The sequence below is a fragment of the Talpa europaea genome (genome assembly GCF_964194135.1).
Source record: "Talpa europaea genome assembly, chromosome: 4".
Lineage (NCBI taxonomy): Eukaryota > Metazoa > Chordata > Mammalia > Eulipotyphla > Talpidae > Talpa > Talpa europaea.
The window spans coordinates 96,209,665-96,230,979 of NC_140070.1; the positions used below are offsets into that span (position 1 = coordinate 96,209,665).

The following is a 21,315-nucleotide window of genomic DNA, read 5'->3' on the forward strand; positions in this document are numbered from 1 at the left end:
CGTGGGAGGGTGAGAGAATTCACCAGAGCCAGAGCGGGGGAGAGAACAGGCAGACTGGCAAAGTACACCGCTGAGGGGAGCAGCAGGTGGCAGGAGAGGTCTGCGTGCCATATGGGACCCTCCTCCGGTGGCCGGGGATCGAACCGGTGCTGCAGAGGCCGCGGGCAGCTTCGCAGCCCAGCGCTCAACCAGTGCGCCACCAGGGGAGGCCCTAATTTCCATTCACTTTTGAAGGAACATTCTATAGTTGATATTTATTAGAAAGACCCAATGATAATATTTTGTGTAACATTGAAAAGCAATTTATTTGGCTTTAGAAAGTCAACAGAGATTAAGCCTAATTCTTTATATAATGATAAATAGAATCATGACCTAAAAGGTCTTCTGAATTTGAAAATTATTATATTCTGTACAATATTTGTCTTATGTTTTGTATTATAGTCTGTAATTCATGCATACATAAGGTCTTATATGGATTCAGCAAATAGCACCCCTTCTTTTTTTTAAGATTTATTTATGCATATAAGAAATGGTTGTAGGCCAGAGGTGCAGGGGGAGGTGAGAGGATTCACCAGAGACAGAGTGGGGAGCAGAACAGGAAGATTTACTAAAATACACTGCTGAGGGAAGCAGTGGGTGAGAGGAGTTGTCTGCTGCACCAGGTGGGTGGCTCCCTGGCTGGGAATCAAACTCATGCCACAATGGATGGGGATATCTTGATAGTGCTGACTTTAACCCCTGCTCCACCAGGGAGGCCCCAGCACCCCTTCTTGACCACCCCAAGAATAACCAAACTGAAAGAGAAAACAAATAGCAAGTAAAATAGAGGCCAAAATATCCCCTCTAATATTAATAGTGATGAAGTTGAGGATGTATGTAGGTATGTGTGAGAAACAAACAGGCTGCCGACTGAGCTACAAAGTCATATACTTTTCCTTATAGTCGCAGGCATTGCTGGACCTCCTCCTCCTCCTCTCTCGGGGAGCATCAGCTTCTGTGGGCACTGAGACCCCAGGAGAGAGGACAGAGATGTGCGATGAAGCTATGGAAGGAGTAGTTTTAGAATTGCTAACTAATATCTTTGTGAGAAACTTATTTATTAACCAGAGTATAGCACAACCTTGCAGTATCAAGTGAAGATACTGTTTTCCACTTAAGTGACTTCGGTCCTTATTTTCCATGCCTTCAACATGGATATGCTATTCATTGTAATGTGATTAAGTTTACTTGCGAGAAGCTTTGTTCCCTTAGGATTCCCTGTCTACCCATGTCCTGGTTGGTTTTAATTGTTTATTTAATTGTTAATTTGGGTGTAAAGGGTATGTGAAACTTGTCACATTTACTAAGTGGATATTTTAAGAATTTTTTAAAATTGTGAGGTTATTGACATTGAAGTCAGATATAAACAGGGGGTAAAGATAAAGGATAGTGACTGTTTTCAAATTTCAGAAACAAGAACAATGCTAATGAGGGCCTCCCCGGTGGCGCAGCGGTTGAGCGCTGGGTTGCGAAGCTGCCCGCGGCCTCTGCAGCGCCGGTTCGATTCCCGGCTGCTCCCCGGCCAGGCTGCTCCCCGGCCACGGGAGGAGGGTCCCACATGGTGCGCAGATCTCTCCTGCCGCCCGCTGCTCCCCTCAGCAGTGTACTTCGGTCCTTCTGCCTGCTCTGCTCCCCGCTCTGGCTCTGGTGAATTCTCTCACCCTCCCGCGCTTCTGACTGTACCCAGTGCATGTATAAACAAAACAAACAAATAAATAAATAAAAACATGCCTCTAAAAAAAAAAAAAAAAAAAGAACAATGCTAATGAATTTTTATTTTGCCTACGTTCCTACTAGTAGGGACATTACAGTGGGTTGCATTTATAGAACATGATTGTATTTGCTAGTCAGGTTGGACCTAGTTTGGGAATCCCTGTTGTCTTTTTACTGAAGTGAAAACCAAATCTATGAAAACCAAAGCTAAATTCAAGTCAAATCCAAATTAATCCATATCAAGTTTAAATCTAAAATCCAAAACCAAGACCAAGTCCATGAAAACCAAATTCATATCAGGTTAAACCTTGGTTTTGGAATAATGAAGTATATTTGATGAAAATTAAATCCATGAACTTAAAAATATAAATAAAATGTCACAAAAAGTTCTTAAAAATCATAAAGTATGTTATGAATATGGTTGTTGAGTTCTTTTGAAAAGATAGTTGAGAGGAAATTTTTTGAAAGGGTCATGTCCCAGAGTAACTGGATCCTATTCGTAGCTTATCATTCAAGCTTTGGAATACAGCAGGCATGAATTAGTTATTTCCTGCCTGGCTGAACCTCTAATTTTAGGAAGATCTACTCTGGCACCCAGTGGCCAGATAGGTAAGTGATGCCAAAACAAGGATATTTCCCTTTTTTCTCACCTGCTCTTTTATAAGAATTATCCTTAAGAAGTTGTTTCATTAATGGTAATGTAACATTAAGTATGTTTCATAAATAATATTAAAACTCATATAATCTGTGTTCATATCTAGACATAAGGAATAAACGTTTCTGTATTGCATATGGTCCTGATCACAGTTTACCCCTTGCTGGTATCCTTTTAAAGACTGACGTTACAGCAGTAAGAATTACATGTGATGTTCAGTCTTCTGTTTGCGGATATTTTCTTTAAGGTGTATGGATGACTTTTTTCTCTTATTAGATTATCATTAGATGGTGAATCAAGTATTCCCATTGCTTCTCCCGTGGGTTTATCATATGTATAAAGTGGGTATTATAATGAATCTTTTTTATTTTCTGAAAGTTGTGAGATTATGAAGACACTTGAAGCCAGTGAACTGGAGAGACTTTGGAAAAGGTCAAAAAAAGTAAACACTTGTCAGAAATTTGGAAATTCATGTGGATTTAAAGGGAGCTAGGCAGATGGCATATTATCTTATTTCTCTTTTTAATGATTATTGTTTTTGTTGTTATTATTGTAGTAACATTTATATGACTGTATATGACTTAGAAGAATAGGTTCACACCTCTTCAGATGTATGTCACCACATCACACCTACCACCAAGCATCCAAAGTCCTTACTACTAATAATAAACTTTGATACAAAATAATTCACAGAATAATCTACAGACCTGCTTTGTTTATCTCAAGGATTGTTGCTAATAGACTCCTCCTGCCCCTTATTACCTACTTGTCCTGTTTTGGGTAGGAGTTCAGAATATCTGAGAAGATACAGGGAGTTTCCTGTCAAATAAAGATGAGGTGACACTCTATCCACATGCACAAGTACAAGGAAATGATGGCCATGTTTTTGAGGATGTAATATTTCTGCAGCTGTCAGGATTGACTTTTACCCTACTCTACTGTGTCATAGTCTTGTGAAACATCTGCCTCAGGAAGTAGAACTGAGTGGAAACAGACAAATTGGCCAAGGGCATGAGACACCTGAGCTGTATCATGATGACAGAGTTAAATTTAGTTTTATGTTGCTGGGATTAGAATTTGTTGTGGCAGGGTTCCCTTATCCTAGAATGGAAGCTAAGTCAGGCAAAGAATAAGCTGGGGGAAGGGTGCATAATAGCAAAATTGAAATCTGTAGTCTGTAGTTGACAGAGAAAGATGAATTCGAGGCAAAGCCATGAAGAAAAGAGAAATAGGAATCAGAATATCAAGTAGACCTCTTGGAAGGTCAGAGAAAAGCCGTTAAGCAGGCTGGCATGTCAGGCAAGTAACTATAAGACAAACTAAAGAACTCTGACATAGTTATCTTAGGTTTTTTAAAATCAGATTTTACTGATTCATCATTTGTTTAAAAAATTAGATAGTTTCAGGAGTACAGCTTCACTCCTTGATGTGTGCAAATGCTTCACTCACTCACCCACCATCAAAGCACCATCATGTAACCCCTTCTGTCCTTTACGCCATCCCTCTCCCCCTCTGGTAACCACCATATTTTTCAGTCTTAGGTTTTTGAACAACACTCTCAAATTGAACTTGGTTTTTCAGGGTGAAAGAAAAGCCTTCAATCTCAGTCAAGAAGACAACAGGTCACGATAAATTGTGTCCTTAGTTATTCAATTAAACTCCTAATCAGCTTTTTTTTAAATGCCTATTTAGTAGTTTTCATGTATTCTCAAAATACTGTCAACATATGGTTTCAGTTTCAGTCACGTACATTTTCTTTTCATATTTATCTTTTACACTTTTCCTACCATTCCCACTGGTAGGAAACTGATATGTTGGAAATAGTAATCTGCTTCTGGACTGACTGAGAAGTATTGCTTTCTTCATTTAAAATATCACTTAATAGGTTAATATGCATAGGGGAGACTTTAAAGTATCATGAATTTTATAAATAAATAATCAAAGGTGGAAACAGTTTATTTCATGTCCTTACTTCCTAAAACAAATTTGCATACAAAAGGTATTATTGTTCATTTCCAGTAGTGGTACCACAAATGGAACATTATATCTAATAAAGGAGTTTAGAAGAAACATAAAAATATTATATTAAAATACCTATGAGTATAATATTTTTCCTTCAAGGTGAATGAGAAGCCTACTTTTGAAAAATTACAATTTCTGGGCTCCTTAGAGAAATGGCTACTTTTGGGGCTGGGGTGGGGAATATAGAAAATGAAGCTGGAGCACCTTGTAGTATCAGAAAAAAAGAAGTGCTTTTTTTTTTTTTAAAGATTTATGTTATTTATTTATGCATACAAGAGCTGGGGTGTAGGCCAGAGATGCGGGGGTGGGGAGTTGGAGGTGAGAGGATTCACCAGAGACAAAGTGGGGAGCAGAACAGGCTGATTGAAATACACTGCTGAGGGGAGCAGCAGGCAAGAGAGGAGAGGTCTGCTGTACCATGTGGGTTAGCTCTCTGGCCAGGGATCGAATCCATGCTGCAGTGGCTGCTGATAACTTTATTATTTATTTATTTATTTTTTTAAAAGATTATTTATTTATTTATACAAGCACTGGGTACAGTCAGAAGCACGGGAGGGTGAGAGAATTCACCAGAGCCAGAGTGGGGAGCAGAGCAGGCAGAAGGACCGAAGTACACTGGTGAGAGAAGCAGCAGGCGGCAGGAGAGGTCTGCGCGCCATGCGGGACACTCCTCTGGTGGCTGGGGAGCAGCGGGGAATGGAACTGGTGAGCAGCGGGGAATCGAACCGGCGCTGCAGAGGCTGCGGGCAGCTTTGCAACCCAGCGCTCAACTGCTGCGCCACTGGGGAGGCCCACAGCTGCTGATAACTTCATAGTGCTGAGACTTTAAACCCCTTGTGCCACCAGGGAGGCCCCAAGAAAGAAGTGCTTTAAAAAATAAAGGAGGCTTATCAAAAGAACACAGAAGTCAACCTGAAATGATTCGTAATGACTAATTAAAAAAATAAAGAGAGCGAGAAAAAAAAAATAATACTGGATTATAACCTAAAGGATGAAATAACTATTCTGAGTCCAAACTGATGCAAATTGTTATATAAATACATAAACTGAGGAGAAAGCACAGATTTTCCTTACAGAGTTCCAAATAATATATGTAGCCACTCCTCTTTCCAAGAGGTGGAACTTAAGATTCCTCCCTTTGACTCTGGTCTGAACTTAGTGACTTATTTCTAACAGACAGAAGATGGAAAGGGGAAAGTAGTTATTTTACAGTCGAGAAACCTGCCAGATACCACCTTAACCAAGTGATGATGATTAACATCATCATATTTCATGCTCATATCCTGAACCCCCTGAGTTAGATGAGAAAGGGCACTTCACCTATACTTGTACCAGTTTTCTCATTTATATAACGGGGATGCAACTGCTGCTGTATATCTCACAGGATTGCTGCGAGGATAAGATGAGTTACTGCTTGTCAGGTGCTTATCACAATGTCTGACATATAGTAAACATCACATAAGCCTGGGCTATTTTATATAATGTTTCCAGGGAATATGAGAAAAGGTGAGCAGTTACTGCTTCATTTGCTACAAGCAGTGTTCAACATCATTATCAGATACCCAGAAAAATGTAATATGCCACTGGGCATTATTTAGCTTTGAAGAATACTTTTCAGAAGTATTTCCTAATTTTTTTAATACGTGTATTAAGAATAGATGAGAATACAATGATACTGGTCTCAGGGGAGTCAGCTTTAAGTCCAGTTTCAAATGTTCAGGCTAGCAAGTTAATAATAGCAGCAGATATTAGAGTAAGTTAGTGAATTCAGTAGATGTTATGGCCATTCATGACTTAATCACTGAATGTGTGAGCATTCAGAAATAGGACCTGCTAGTTGCTGTGGTAGATGGCATCTCGTGTGTCTCATTGTTGCCCTTATTACTTTTGAAGTATTATTTTGAGTGGTATCATTCAAATTAAATATTGCTTTATCTTTTAGTTTTTGACAACTGAAATATTGATCACATATAGTTTAATTAACTAAATATTATTGGGCATGTAGTTATACATAGTACTTATGTGTATAATAGTAACTCAGAGTTTTAATAATGTCCTGGGATGTGCTGATCATTGTAATGACATTTACAAACCATTTTGTGCCAAAGCAAGCACTTGAAATGATCTTTCCTTGGTTTCTTCCCTTTTACTTCTGTTTTTTCCCCCCACAGAAAATATTCCTGAGAAAGATCTTCATGGAAGACTTTATATCAACCGTGTTTTCCACATCAGTGCTGAGAGAATGTTTGAGTTGCTCTTTACCAGTTCACGCTTTATGCAGAAATTTGCCAATTCTAGGAATATAATAGGTTGGTTATGAGTTCTTATCTAATATTGAATTTGGAAGAATGTTATTATTCTTAGAGGGTGGGACATTTATAAATTAATATATCTTGTCAGGGAAAAATTAGACAGGCTTTGATTTTATTTTGGTGACATATAAATTAATATTTAAATATTTTGGTACAATTCACATGCTAACAGTATAACTGTTCAATCAGTCAGATCCTACATACAATTAAGGCCCTTTTTAAATGAAAAACTCTATTTGTTCATTAATGCAGCAGTTCAATTGAGTTGAACCCAGCTTTAAAGGGTTTCATTGTGGAACAGTTAGATGCTAGTAGACTGCTAATTGTCACAATCACTTTGCAAAATGGCTTGGCAATCTCTACTATAGCTAAACATATGCATTCTCTATGATTCAACAATTTACTAATAGATATATATCCTTACTAGTAGATATATATTCTTCAGAAATGGGAACATGTGCACTCTGAGTGACATGTACTGTAGTTTTCATAGCACCATTATCTACAGTGAGCCCAAAACTCAAAACAGCCTGGTCATCAGTAACAGAATGGATAAACATGTTGTATATGTTTACACAAGAGAATACTATATAGCAATAAAAAAGCAGACTGCTGCTCCTTATAACAATATGAATAACTCTCACAGACACAAAAGAATATATACTATGATTTCTTTATATATACTTCAAAAACAAGCAAAACATATTTGTGACCATAAAGGCAGTATAGTAATTGTTTTTGTAGATAGCTGGGTGGATAAAGACTATGAGGGATTTTCTGAGATACTGGTAAATTTTTCTCTTGCTGTGAGAATTTTTTCCCCATTTTTCCCATTTTTCCATGTGTTTTTTTTTGTGTGTGTGTGTGAAAATTTAAGGAATTGCATAATTGGGATTGTAGTGTCTATGGTATACCTCAATGAAAATACTAAAAAAGGCTTTAGTTAGGAAATTAGTGACTCATAGATCATAAAAGATTTCATAGATTATGTATTAAAAGTTCTACTTTGGTAAATATCTCAAATTAGCTTATAGTTAGTTTGAAGCTGAACTTATCCTAATATTTCGAGATATTTTAAAACTTTGAGAGCATGTGGTTTAGCTTGCTATATAATATTGGAAAGCAGCAGCAGAGATTTATGCAACATGAATCATTTGATATAGTCAAAGAGAAAGTTATTCTATAGTCAATTCAAATGTAGTTTATAATCTAGACATTTTATTAACCACCAGATGTTATTCCTTTATTAGAAACTTTTATGTAAACATAATTATGTATTCAGAGATCATGTCATTGGTATGGATTCATGTATAAAAATAGTTTTTCTTCTTCATAGTACAGTAGCTAAGTAATTTCTAATTGACAGCAATTGTCTTATGATTATATTAAGGATAACATAGCTTTAAAAATTTTTTTTCCATTCTTCCAGTTTTAAAAATATGGACTATCTGAGGGATATAAATCTTCCTCTTCATTTATATTTAACCTGTTTTATCTATTCTGAATCAAATATTTTCTTGCAATTCGTATCTACTTGAAGAACTTGGTATGTCAGAAGCATTAGCTATATTATTTCTCTTAGTTTCTCAAATTTCACCGTAATTTTCTTTTTCTTTAAAGATTTACTTATTCATAGAAGAACTGGGGTGTAAGCCAGAGGTGCAGAGGGTGAGAGAATTCACTAGAGACAAAGTGGGGAGCAGAACAAGCAAATTGAGTGAAATACACTGCTAAGGGGAGCGGTGGGTGAGACAGGAGAGATCTGCTGTGCCATATGTGGGTTAGCTCCCTGGCCCAGGACTGAACTCAGGCTGCAGCTGTGATAGCATGAGAGCACTGAGATTTAACTGAGACTATACCACCAGGGTGACCCTCACCTTAATTTTCTAAGTTGATGCCTATTGATATTGCACTGCCTTTTTTATGGTTAAAAGGTCCACAAGGAACTAACATATTATTCCATTCTGGCACTAAATGAAAGTTTGTTTTTAGAATTGCAACTGCATTGGTGTGCCTCATATCATATTTGGTTTCAATATAGATGACAATATTTGCAATTTGATGTTATAAATGGCCTTGGGAAGCAAAAACTTACAGCTAATTCCAAACCTAAACAGTTATAGGCATCTTATCACTTAGACCTGGAATAGAAGGTTGATCCCAAAGGAGAGACTCTGCTTAGGATTGCACACCCCTCTGCTATCTTCTGGATTTTTACCTGGTAATCAAAGTTGTATTTCTTGAGAACTGGTTTTAAAAACTTTTTAAAAAACATCAAGTACTCTGTGAAAAACCTTTAATCATTTATTGTGCATTTCATCTAATTTCTGCACTAAAGTACCTACTACTAGATCTAATTTTTTTTCAATTAGGGAACTTTTAAATAAGTATTCTTTAAATCTTTGTCTACAGTTGTATGTGAAACTACTTTTGTAATTCAAAGCTGTTTTAAGTCTTTATTCAACATTTTAAATTTTAAAAAAGTGTACACATTCAGGAAATTTGCATGTGTAGTAAAATAAAACCCATCACCTTAATTTACCATTTTTATTTATTGTGGTAAAATTTATATAATATAAAATTTACCACTTAAACTATTATAAAATGCACAATTTAGTGGCATTAATAACATCCACATTGTGTAACCATCATCACCATCCATCTCCAGAACCTTTTCATCTTTCCAGACTGAAACTCTGTACCTATTAAACAATGACTCCCCATTTCCCCACTCCCTAGCTCCTGAGAGCCATCATTCTACTTTCTGTTTCTATGAATTTACTGTAGGTACATGATTTCTCCACAAGCTGGGATCAACGTCATGTTGTTGCATAATGACAAGTGATGGGAGCGTGTCACCTATAGGACATTTAGTTTTGCTTTTCTTTCATGTTAAACTTGTAACATACAGTTATGAGTAAGTTAGGGCTTATCGGAAATTAACTTTAAAACAAGTCTACAGCTACCTCTTGGATTCTATTTTAAGTCATACTCTTCAAAAATCTAGAACTAATTCAGGTTATATTTTGCATGACTAGATGTAGTATCTACTCCTTGGAAAGTACAACCTGATGGTCATCAACTGAGGAACATGAACTACACTATTGTCCTTAATAATCCACTGACTGGAAAATGCACCTCTGTCAGTGAAAAGCAGGTATGTCTATTCTGTCAATATCCCTAAAGAATAGTCCCCAATTTACAAGAGTTTCAACAATTAAGTGGCAAGGAAGAAAAAAAAGGGCAGAGGGGAGAAACAGTTCTATGTTAAAAGAGACTTAATCATGCTAATCAATCCAATCTGAAAGCAAACAAATTAATTTTTTTAAATGTCATTATGGTATTGTGGCTATGTTTTAGGAAAATATATTTTAAAGAGATATTCTGAGGATTTATAAGGAGATATACTGATGCATTTATGGATGAAATTATATTAATGTCTGGGATTTCCTTCAAAAGCCAGGCAGAGGTGGAAGGAAGGGATGTGGAGATGAGGTGAGGATGAAACAGGATTGGGCAGGAGTTAATGTTGTTGAAGTTGGTTTATGAACTTATGAGGACTCATTATACTTCCTTTCTCCTCTTGTGTGCGTTTCATAAGAAATGGTTTTAAAAAGATCTAGAATCTGATCTATAGGATCATATCAGAGGTTACGGCCAGATCACTAGGTGGTTGCTGTGATGTATGGGGAAGAGATTGTAAGATATTGAATATATGGCACTGTGGAGTTTGTGTCTGGCCAATTTGTGTTGGTGCATCTATTATGCAAATAGTTTGAAAATATCTATTAATGTCTGTACAAGTTATGCTGTTGTAGTTTTCATCGGTGTTAAAAAGTACTTAAATTTTAGATTTTCAAACATTTAAGAAAAGTTTGGTAATTTGATACCGGAGCATAATTTGACTCTGGAGCATCTATACATTAAAGGATAAGTAGAAAAGCTGTGATTATAATGAGAAAGGTTTTGCAAGCAACCACATCAGATCCTACTTAGGGAAAGCAGTGTTTTATTTGGTTGCCCTTTCCTTGACTTTTTTGGTGAAGTGGTGGTGTTGAATTTGGGGGTTGCAATCCTTGCTTTGGTCTATTGAACCTTGAATTCTTACCCCGTTTATAAAATAATAATATACACAAAAGATTATATGGTTCCTTTTTCTCCTTCATACCTAAAAGAAAGCAGTCATGCAGTTTTCTGACAGAGAGGCAGCAACTACTATTTCTGCTGGTCCCTTCTCATTTGTTAGCTAGCATTGCCAACATGGAGTCCTCTGGCTCTGTATATAGGTTTTTCATATCTTTTGTACTTTGTCAGAAGGAATTCTAGTATGTTTGAAATTGGCAAGGAATTTGATATACTAAACATTTACATGCAATTTTTTTTCTTATTTTGGCAGACACTATATAAAGAAAGTCGGGCAGCACAGTTTTATTTGGTAGATTCAGAAGTAATGACACATGATGTCCCCTACCACGATTACTTCTATACCCTGAACAGATACTATATCATCCGAGTTTCGAATCAGAAATGCCGGCTGAGGTGAGCTGCTTTAGTCAAGATAGGCTTGCATATACTCTGGTAACATATTAATTTTGAAATCTTTACTCATTAACACTATGGTGAAGGCTTTGACATCCTGGAACTGCACAATTCAGAATCTGTGTCGTTTCAGTTCACTCTGTGTGGTTGCTGCTGCAGGAAGAGAAAGATGTAGAATTGTGCTCACAGTGCAATAACCAGAACTGGCCACGTGACCCTGTTTAATGAGAGAGGGGGTTGGGAGTTCTTGGAGAACACATGGTGAGCAGTAAGCACTTGTGCTGTAATGGGAAATAAATGCTGGTGCATGAAAAACAGTGACGAGCCAGCGTACATTTGACCTAGGCTTAGCTCATGTGATTATTTTCAATTCGTGTCCACTAGAGATTTTTCTATACAAGACAGACAATTTAGAATTGATTTTGAAACTTACTTGTTTAAGAAAATTCAGGGCTAGCAAAAGGAAAGAAATAAAATAAGAAGTTCTTGGAAGGTAATTCTGATGAAATTATCAGAGGCAACAATAGTGAATTTTTTGAAGACGTCTCTATAAGTTGACAAATTTTCTTTTATATTCAACATATTTTAATTCTTTTGGCTTTCCACTGACTACAGTTTTACATTTAATTGCAATGTTAATATGACTAAATTCTGTCCTTTAAAGATTAAATATTCTTCTTTCCTCCTTACCCAATTAGAGTTTCCACAGATTTGAAATACAAAAAACAACCATGGGCCCTTATCAAATCTTTGATTGAGAAGAATTCCTGGAGTTCATTGGAGGACTATTTCAAACAGCTTGGTTCGCAAATTTCTTCTCTGTTTTTATAAAGATCACATTTATTAGTAAAATAGATGGATACTTCATTTGAGTCACAATAGGAACTGGTAGATATTATTGGAATGACTCCCACTGAAGTGCTATGACTGCCCCAATTGGCATTTAGACTTTTAATTTTCATTGGTGTAACACTTACCTAATAATACTTATTACATGTCAGACATTGTTCTATGTATGTTATGTATGTCCACTCATTCCAACCCTGTGAGGTCATTATTTTTTGCTGTTTTACTAAAACAGAAGTAAGAGAGGTTAAATGACTTGTCTAAGATCACCCAGTTAGGAGATGTCACACTCCCTTCCTCAGCAAGGATCCAAGATGGCTGACTACAGAGGCTACGATCATAACATTATCTTAACTTTATTGTACTTGCTAAGGTCTGCAGAGTTCTTGGGCCCACACCTCCCTTACCAGTGCAGCTTTTCTGGGTTTATGCAGGCCCACTTAGCAATGGTCTCATGTACAAGTATGGATTTGGTGGAAGAGGCTGGTAAACATAGGGAAATGATACTGTTGTCTTGTTTGGATATTTCTTAAAATATACATGAGGAAAAATATATACATAAACATAAGTAATTTTAGTTATAGAAAAGCTGGAGGTCAGTCAGCCAGGGTAATTTGAAATTTGTTATTGAGTTGTTATTTTCCTTGCTTTTCTTGGCTATTTTATTAGTAAACTCCCAATCAAAAGCAGAGAAAATGAAACTCAAAAATTAGTTTGGCTACTGGATAATGGGTTTCTTTTTTTTTTTTTTAAGATTCATTTTTTATTTATTTATGCATACAAGAACTGGGGTATAGGCCAGAGGTGTGGGGGGTGAAAGGATTCACCAGAGACAGAGTGGGGAGCAGAATAGGCAGATCTACTGAAATATACTGTTGAGAGGAGCAGCGGGCGAGACAGAAGAGGTCTGCTGTGCCATATGTGGGGCTGGGGATCAAACTGAGACTTAACCACCTACACCACCAGGGAGGCCCCTGGATAATGGGTTTCTAATAAAAAAAAAATCTGGTTAAGGAAAAGATTGAAACAAATGACAAAATAGTGATTTTAGGTTGTTTGCAAGTTTTATTAGACTTCCTTTTTTTGCAAACCCCCATTATAAATTAGAACTTGTTATATGCTATTCTTTTCTTTGAGATTTACAATCAAGTACCGTAATCTATCTTGGAAATCTTTCTAATGATTCAGTGTAAGTGGGTAGCCTGTTGTTTCCATAACTGAAATCTTTTCATTAATATTTAATAGAGTACATGGCGAATTTGCTCTGATGATCCCATTACTTATTAATACAGTTCATTCTTCCTAGAATAATGAAACCTCATTATGGAATCCCTGTACTCTCCAAAACTTTTCATTAAGAGTAAAATTTGACTCTAGGCCATATGAACTTGAGTAATAGTTAAAGAAAGTTACCAAGGCTTCAAAACCCAAACTGAAAGCAAAATATCCAACCTCCCCCAACAATCTTACAGTTTAGAAAGTTTCTAGGGGGCCTCCCTGGTGGTGCAGCGGTTTGAGCACAGCACTGTGAAGCTGTCTGCAGCCTCTGCAGCGCGGGTTCGATTCCCACATGGAGCCGCAGACCTCTGCTGTCGCGCATGCTGCTCCTCTCAGCAGTGCTTTAGGTCTGTCTGCCTATTCTGCTCCCCACTCGGTGGGTCTCTGGTGAATCCTCTCACTCTCCTTCGCCTCTGGCCTGTACCCCAGCTTTTGTATAAATAAAAAAATAAATATTAAAAAAAAGTTTCTATGCTATGTATAGATTTGTTTTATTCTTCTTAGAATCAAATTTGTTAATGGAAGAATCTATATTAAGTCAGTCCATTGAAGACCCTGGAAAACTTAGTGGCCTACGGAGGAGAAGGCGAACATTCACCCGAACAGCAGAAACAAACCCTAAACTTTCTTCTCTGCGTTCTTCTGGAGATGTGGGCTTAGATGCCAAAGGGGATATTACAGGTAACTGTTAGCTGGTAAACAGGGTTGGAACATTTTATCAGTAATTACTTATATGAAGCAGAATATACTTCTTGTTGATGTCAGTTCTTAGGTGCTCTCCCTTGTCTTCCCTCCTTTTCTGAGGTTTCCAAACTCTGAGTTCCTTAAAGATAACTAGTATTTAAATATAAAGGAGCAATTACAAAATGTTAGGCATATGGCCAACAGCAGTAGTTTACTAGGCCCAAATGATATTTTAAAATTGGATGTATTTTATATAAAAACAGACCTGACAACCCTGGACCCAAATCCCTTCTTAGCAACTGTTGGCAACTGGCTCCATTTGAGCCAGGGCTCCCAGGTCGCCAGTCCCACCCCTGTTCCCTGCTCGAGGACTCCTCGCTCATACCTTTCCTGCGTAGCATTTAGAGACACTTGTCTACCCTTGAATGTAGTTAATTATATGGTTTTAATCCTATGTACTGTCAAAGATGGAATTTGATGTTTATTATTCCGACTTTCAATTTTGAGGACATCTTGCCTCTATTAACTGTTATTCTCTCTTCTCAGTGCTGTAAAGCTGTCATACCTTCTCATCCTTCTACATTAGCAAATCCTCTTCTAAAGTTTACATCAGCATGAATATGCTTATCTACTGTTTAAATTTCATGTTTCTTTAATTTTGGCATTTAAAAGGTTGGGTGACAGAAAACAGGTAAGGATGATTAAATTTTTTTTTTAAGGAGGAAAGCGCTGTACCCTGTTCAAATATTGTTTGCAGAGTTGGAACTTAAGTAGAGAGCTTCTATGCTGTATTGAAATGCTTATTTAATTAATTCATATTATAGGCCAAATTTGCAGGACTTTTTTATTGTAGATATCTTTCATATTACACAGGATATCAAAAACCAAAAATGAGGTGAGGGAGTTCAACCTAAATCACTTTGTCTTCACAAATAATTTCAAGAATTTTTTCTTCAGTTATTTTCAAATGAAATTAAATTTTTACCAGTTGTTATCACAGTCCTGATTCTGAAGCAGCCTCTTTTTTGTGTGTGTGATCTGCAGGAAAGAAAAAGGAAATGGGAACCTACAGCATCGCTCTTATTGTGGTGATGAGTATTTTGTAAGTGTTTGTTTTGGATTCTTATTTTATTTGTGTCTTCATTTATATTTTAACTCTCCAAGATGATTTAGTTTATTTACATATTACTGTATAGAAATTGCCACTGTTTGAACAATTTTGGCCTTCAAAACCAGTAATTTTATGTGCTTGTCTGATAGTTTTTGATGTATGATTTTCATAATTATTTAATTTGAAGGAACACTAAGTACATGTTCAATAAATGTTTTTTATTTTTAAAACTAATCTGGGAAGTTCTATACAAAGTCTGCTTAAGTTAGTTTACAGTGACATTTTTGAATAGAAAATATTATCAGTAATCTTTTCCCTTACTTTGCATAAAATTTATACTCAAATGTTGAAATGTTAATCTACGTACCATTTCAATACCACAATAATTTCTTAGATTTGATTTTCTTGCTACTATCTTAGCTTTTGTTTTTTCTTCAAATTCTCTTCTGGACTAGTAAAGGTGAATACTATATATTTTTAAGGGTGTTTAAGTATTTTAATAGAAAAAAAGAGATATGTTGCTATCTATGTATTTGAGGAGATATATGTGTGATAAGATATATACATCCACTGGAAAACTGCTGTGAAAGTCAAAGGAGTAATAAGTTAATCTTGTATATAACATTTTATACATGGCACCATTAATATATATTTGGGATTTGATACTTTCTTTGTCTAAGGTGAACTAGAATTTTTGCTGAATAGGTATTTTTCCCCCATTGGGAATAAGAGGTACATCGTGATCTGTCTAAGATCAAGTCCATATTGATCTTCATTTCCTTTTCTGAAATGGAGCATTATGGGTATATAATTGCTTAGTCCCAAAGCACCCAAAAATAGATCTTGAAAGCTTAGCCGAGAGATTTCTAAGTTGGTGGTCGCACATCAACAATGACTGGGATTCCTAGCTTAGAGGCGAGCTCTCAGGAACAATTCCAACCTGCTTTATCTGAGGACTTCAGTGTTACTTTAGTTACCTTCACAATGTTCCACTTAATACTTAAAAGTAATTCTTTCATATAACAAAATAGGAATAAATGATTTAAATAACAATAACTGGAAACTGGTTTCAATAATACACATTCTGGAAACTTTTGCGTGTATATTCCGCATTAACAGTACCTCAGGTGTACATAAGAATGGATTAACCAGCTGTGATTTGCTCTGCCCAGTTTGCTGTTGCTAGTTTTGTTGAATGTGACACTGTTTCTGAAGCTGTCAAAGTTAGAATATGCTGCTCAATCCTTTTATCGTCTCCACCTCCAAGAAGAGAAGTCTTTAAAGTAAGTCCTTTTTTCAACCCTAACCTGTTTTACCATATTATTTCAATAATTCTTTAGCTGCAGAAAATTTCATTCCAGTTTGAGAGATTTTGGTTTGCTAACTATTCTATAGTCATCAATTTTTCAAATTTTTTATTTCCTGTGCAAATATATGGGGCCCTAAAAGATGAAAGGTTAGAATCTATCCCCCTGATTCTTAAGATTTTTTTTTTTTTCAGTTTAGTCTCTGATACGGTGTCAAGAGCAGAAAATATTGAAAACAACAATGAACGGGCACATAGTTTAAAAGGAGTGCTCCGAGACTCCATTGTGATGCTGGAACAGGTAGGCGACTGGACCACAGGGCTCAGCACTTTCATATGGGTAGGAATCAGCTGCCCATCTGGTTGTGAGAGAATATCTACTCTAAACTATAATATCTACACCTCTTCTTAGGGGCAACTCAGCCTTACTAGTTTCTGTATTATGCACAGTTTACCTTTTTGGGTATGTTTGTTTACAATATGGAAATAAGCTGTGGATACCACTGCACACCCTCCTTTTTCAATTAGTAATAATGTATTTGGCAGATGTTTCCCCATCAGCCAGTATACATCTGCCACATTCTTTTTGTTGATCCTCCTAGATAAAATTCATGCTTAATATCAACTCTTTTAATGAAGAAATGTAAATACTGCATTTCTGTTCATTATTTTTATTTTATTTGTTGACTATAGATCTTAGAGGTGCTTCCTGCATCCTCATAGCCCTTGTTTTCCAATTTCTTGGTTAACTCTGCCCTCATTTGAACATTACATATTCTCTAGTGCCTTCCTGAGTAATGGTGTGGAGGTAAATATTTTAAGTATTTGCCTGTCTGAAATTTTTTTATTCTGTCCTCCCCCTTGATTAATAAATGTCTCTGGAGATAGAATTCTAGCTTGGAAATAATGTTTCTTCAGAATATTGAATGTATTGTGCTATTGGCTCTAAGTTATTTTTGCTTCTGGTGTTACTATTGAGAATTCTGAGGCTGTTCCCATTCCTAATCCTTTAACTTGGAAATTCTGACCCTCTAGTTCTGGGAAATAATGATTTATACATGTCATGATTTCCTCCCCTCCATTTTTCCTGTTCTGACTTTCTACATTTATAATTCAGATGCCCACCTTCTACTGGACAGGTTGTCTCATCTTACCTTCTGTTTCCAACTTCCATCTCTTTGCTTTTTTGTTCTGCTTCCTCAGGGATTTCCTCAATTTAATCTTCAAATTCTTCCATTGAGTTTTTCAATTTTTGCTAACAAGTTTAATTTAAAAGAGATGTTATTTCTCTGAATTTTCCTTTTTTAAATGGCATTGTGCTCTTTTTAAGTGACTATAATATCTTTTATTTATTTTTATTGTAGTAACATTAGTTTATAGAACAGCATATGATTTCAGGAAATGGGTTCACACTTTTTTGGATATATATCACAACACCACACCTACAATCAAGACACCCACAGTCCTTTGCCCTAGATCATTGCTCCTCCTCCCCAAACCCCCACCCCCACCTTTAATGACTATAATATCTTTAATCTCTGATCATGTCACTGAGAGTTAATTTTTTTGTTTGTTTTCTTCTTTCATACTCACTTTCCATCAAGATCCTTTCCCCACTTTGATTTCTGTCCTTAGGATTAGAGGATTTCGTTAGACATCTGTAATACATGACTGTGTTTCTGTAGATGTGAAGTTCTCAACATGTGGTTCTAATCTGACTCTGTAAATCTGGCTCAGCTGTTGCTTCAGAAATCCTGATACTAATATCGTTACGTCTTTCCTCTTGCATTGGTCATTTTTCATGGAGGACTCTTCCAGTCTCCTCTCTGAAAGATTAAGGGCTGGCTGCCAGCATTTTTGGAGTTCAATAAAAGAAGAGGGGTTGGAGAGGGCAGGGGGGATAATCTCAATGCACTTTTGCATAATCTCTGTTTTTGGTATGGGCACTGCTGTCCTTACTGATGTCTAATGTTCCCCCATATCACCCCCAGATAGCCAGAAAGCCTTTCTTCTTTCTAAAAAAGAAAGAAGAATATATTTGGCAGATGTTCCTTCTGTCTGGGCAGAAGGAAAGGTGAGGTGCCTAACATTTCACCCAATCTTTAGTCCCTCTGTATTCCCACTTCCTACTGGCCATCATTCTCTGAGACTCTGGTTGGTTCTTAGCTTTCTCTGCTGTTTTAGCTTACCATACAGCTTTTTCAGACCTGCAAAACCATCTATCTGCTATCTAGTTTCCAAAGTTGTGCTGCTGTTGTAGCCTTTTCTGTCTACTTCCCTTGTGGATTTAGGCATTTAAAAAAATCTCTCTACTGTGTCTTTGGTGAGGTTTCAGGTGAGAGCAAATTGCATGCATACATTTAATCCACTCACTCAATCCCACCGATTCCTGCCTTTCTCCCCTACCCCTCTCATTTTCCACTGATGTTGCTTGAGCTGAGGTCCCCAGTGACCTCTGGCTTTTAAAATTAATGTACCTTTTTTTAGTTTTCATCTTTCATTGTCAGCATTTGATAGAGTTGACCCCTCCTTTTTTGAAATGTATCTTGCCTTCATTTAAATCATGAAAAAAATCCCAGCATTATTGTAACTCACGTACTATAAAATTCACCCTCAAAGAATTTTTAGAATATTCACCATCACCACTAATTCCAGAGCATTTTCATCACCCAATAAAGAATGACTGTACCCAGTAGCAGCCACTCCCCACCCCTTACTCTCTCTCTGCTCCTGGCAATCACTAATCTATTTTTCATTTCTGTGGTTTGTCTTCTTCTAGAGATTTCATACAGGTGGAATCATATATTGTTACTGATTTCTTTCACTCTGCATAATTTACTTCTCTTCTGACTTGTTCCTGGCTCAGCGCTCCCAGCTGTGTTAGAGTCTTTACTTTACCTTCTTTACTTTCCCTTTTAGGTGGATTATATCTACTCTCCTAACTTTGCATACAAAACATACCAGTGACTCCTAAATCCATACCTTTCATCCTGATCTCTTCCCTGAGCTCCAGACTCATCTAGTCACTTGCCTACTTGCCCTCTTCACCTTGGTGCTAACACTTGGTGCTAACAGGTGTTCCAGACAGATTGTATCCAAAACAGTATATGCTTTTCATCCCAAGCCAAACTTAACTTTCCTCTAGTTGACCTTGTTTCAGAAATGGTTCTGTCATCCCCCAGTTACTCAAATCAAAAACTTCATACACTGTGTAAGTGTGTATTTATGTATGTGATTATCCATTTTAGTTCTGTAACCCTTACTAGTCTGTAAGCTCCATGAAGAGGGGAAAGTGCCTATTTGGCTCACCATTGTATACCCAGTGCTTAGCACTGTGCCTAGCAGGTAATAGGCAACCAAGAAATATTTGTTGAATGAATGAGTACAAAAAGACTAAGAGATAATTCTTGCTCTCAAGTTGCTTATAATTTCACTAGAGAAATCAGATGTCCATGTGTATTATTTAAAGACTGTAAGAGTATAAAATTAGGGCCTCCCCTGGTGGTGCAGGCAGTTGAGTGCAGCGCTGTGAAGCTGTCCTCAGCCTCTGCAGCACCAGGTCTATCCCTGCCAGCTGGTAAGGAACCCACATGGCGCGGCAGACCTCTCCTGTCTCGCCCGCTGCTCCCCTCAGCAGTGTATTTCGTCTGCCTGCCTGTTCTGTTCCCCGCTCTGTCTCTGGTGAACCCTGTCACCCTCCCGCGCATCTGGCCTGTACTCCGGTTCTTGAATAAATAAATAAATAAATCTTTAAAAAAAATAAATAAGTAATAAAAAAGCTTTAAAAAAATACAAAATTAAGTGTCAACGTAAGTAGTAATGCTTTGGGATTCAGAGGCAGAATGGCTAGGGAAAACTACATGGACACATGGGGGATGGGTAAGTTTTAGATGAAGAGGAACATGAGTGTAATAGCAAGCAAAGCTCTGGTAGTGGAACTTGAGTTGTTCAGGAGATAGTGAGAACAATGCAACTTCAGAAACCACGTAAGAAAATAAGACTTTCACTTTGGATAATTTGACAAATGGACCCCCTGGGAAATAGGATACATGGCAGTATGTTGTAGGAAGAAGTGCATTACAACAGCAGATGGGAGGATCTCTGTGGCAGCTATACTGAGAGATACCAGGGCTTTTATATATGCTATTTTTTTATTTGGGCATTGGTATAAACACAATTAATATTAAATATATTTGGAAACTTTTGGTATAAAAGTAATAAGAAAAGTTGAAACAATCTGATGTTGAAAATTAATTTTCTTTGCAGTTGAAGAGCTCACTCATCATGCTTCAGAGAACTTTTGATCTACTAAATAGGAACAGGACGGGTATGGCTGTTGAAAGCTAGTGAGCTTAAGGACTGAAATTGTAGAGACACTTGGAACTAAAAGCAAAAATCTAGAAGGAAACCAGAGGATGAAGGATTTTAATCATCACAGGAACATCTCCGTATTTTCTCATCATTGGTACTTCTGATATGAGCATTCTTTTTAAATAACATTTACTTGATAATCTCCGATGGCCTTAAAAATCCGTCCTTTTACTTATACATAATTATAAGCTGTGAATTTCTTCAGTGAACCATGAAATATACTGTGGATTTAAATTTCTGTGATACAAAAAGAAAATGGAACATTTTGAACTGAGTAGTATGGCCTCATATTTTTAGTGAGGTTGGAAGTTTGATGTTTTTTGTTAGTGTAGAATCAGTACATGTCCAGTGGGTTCCTTTACAGTGGAGAGAGCTTGAAGAGGCTAAAGAAGACAATATAAAAAGAAACCTCTCAATCATTACTAATTTTGAAGGATTA

The 21,315-nt window shown here is 36.8% G+C and overlaps 1 protein-coding gene across 1 annotated transcript in view; it reads left to right on the plus strand.

Annotated features, from left to right (window-relative positions):
• GRAMD1C (GRAM domain containing 1C) overlaps nucleotides 1-20,852 on the plus strand; it is a gene marked incomplete at its 3' end in the record, with an annotated part of 70,613 nt that extends 49,761 nt beyond the window's left edge. Inside the window, 9 exon segments of the mRNA XM_084231191.1 lie at nucleotides 6,601-6,738; nucleotides 9,780-9,898; nucleotides 11,138-11,280; nucleotides 11,979-12,082; nucleotides 13,909-14,085; nucleotides 15,133-15,190; nucleotides 16,372-16,482; nucleotides 16,701-16,806; nucleotides 20,772-20,852. Of these exon segments, the coding sequence (XP_084087317.1) occupies nucleotides 6,601-6,738; nucleotides 9,780-9,898; nucleotides 11,138-11,280; nucleotides 11,979-12,082; nucleotides 13,909-14,085; nucleotides 15,133-15,190; nucleotides 16,372-16,482; nucleotides 16,701-16,806; nucleotides 20,772-20,852 (1,037 nt within the window).
• Between the last annotated feature and the right edge of the window lie 463 nt (nucleotides 20,853-21,315).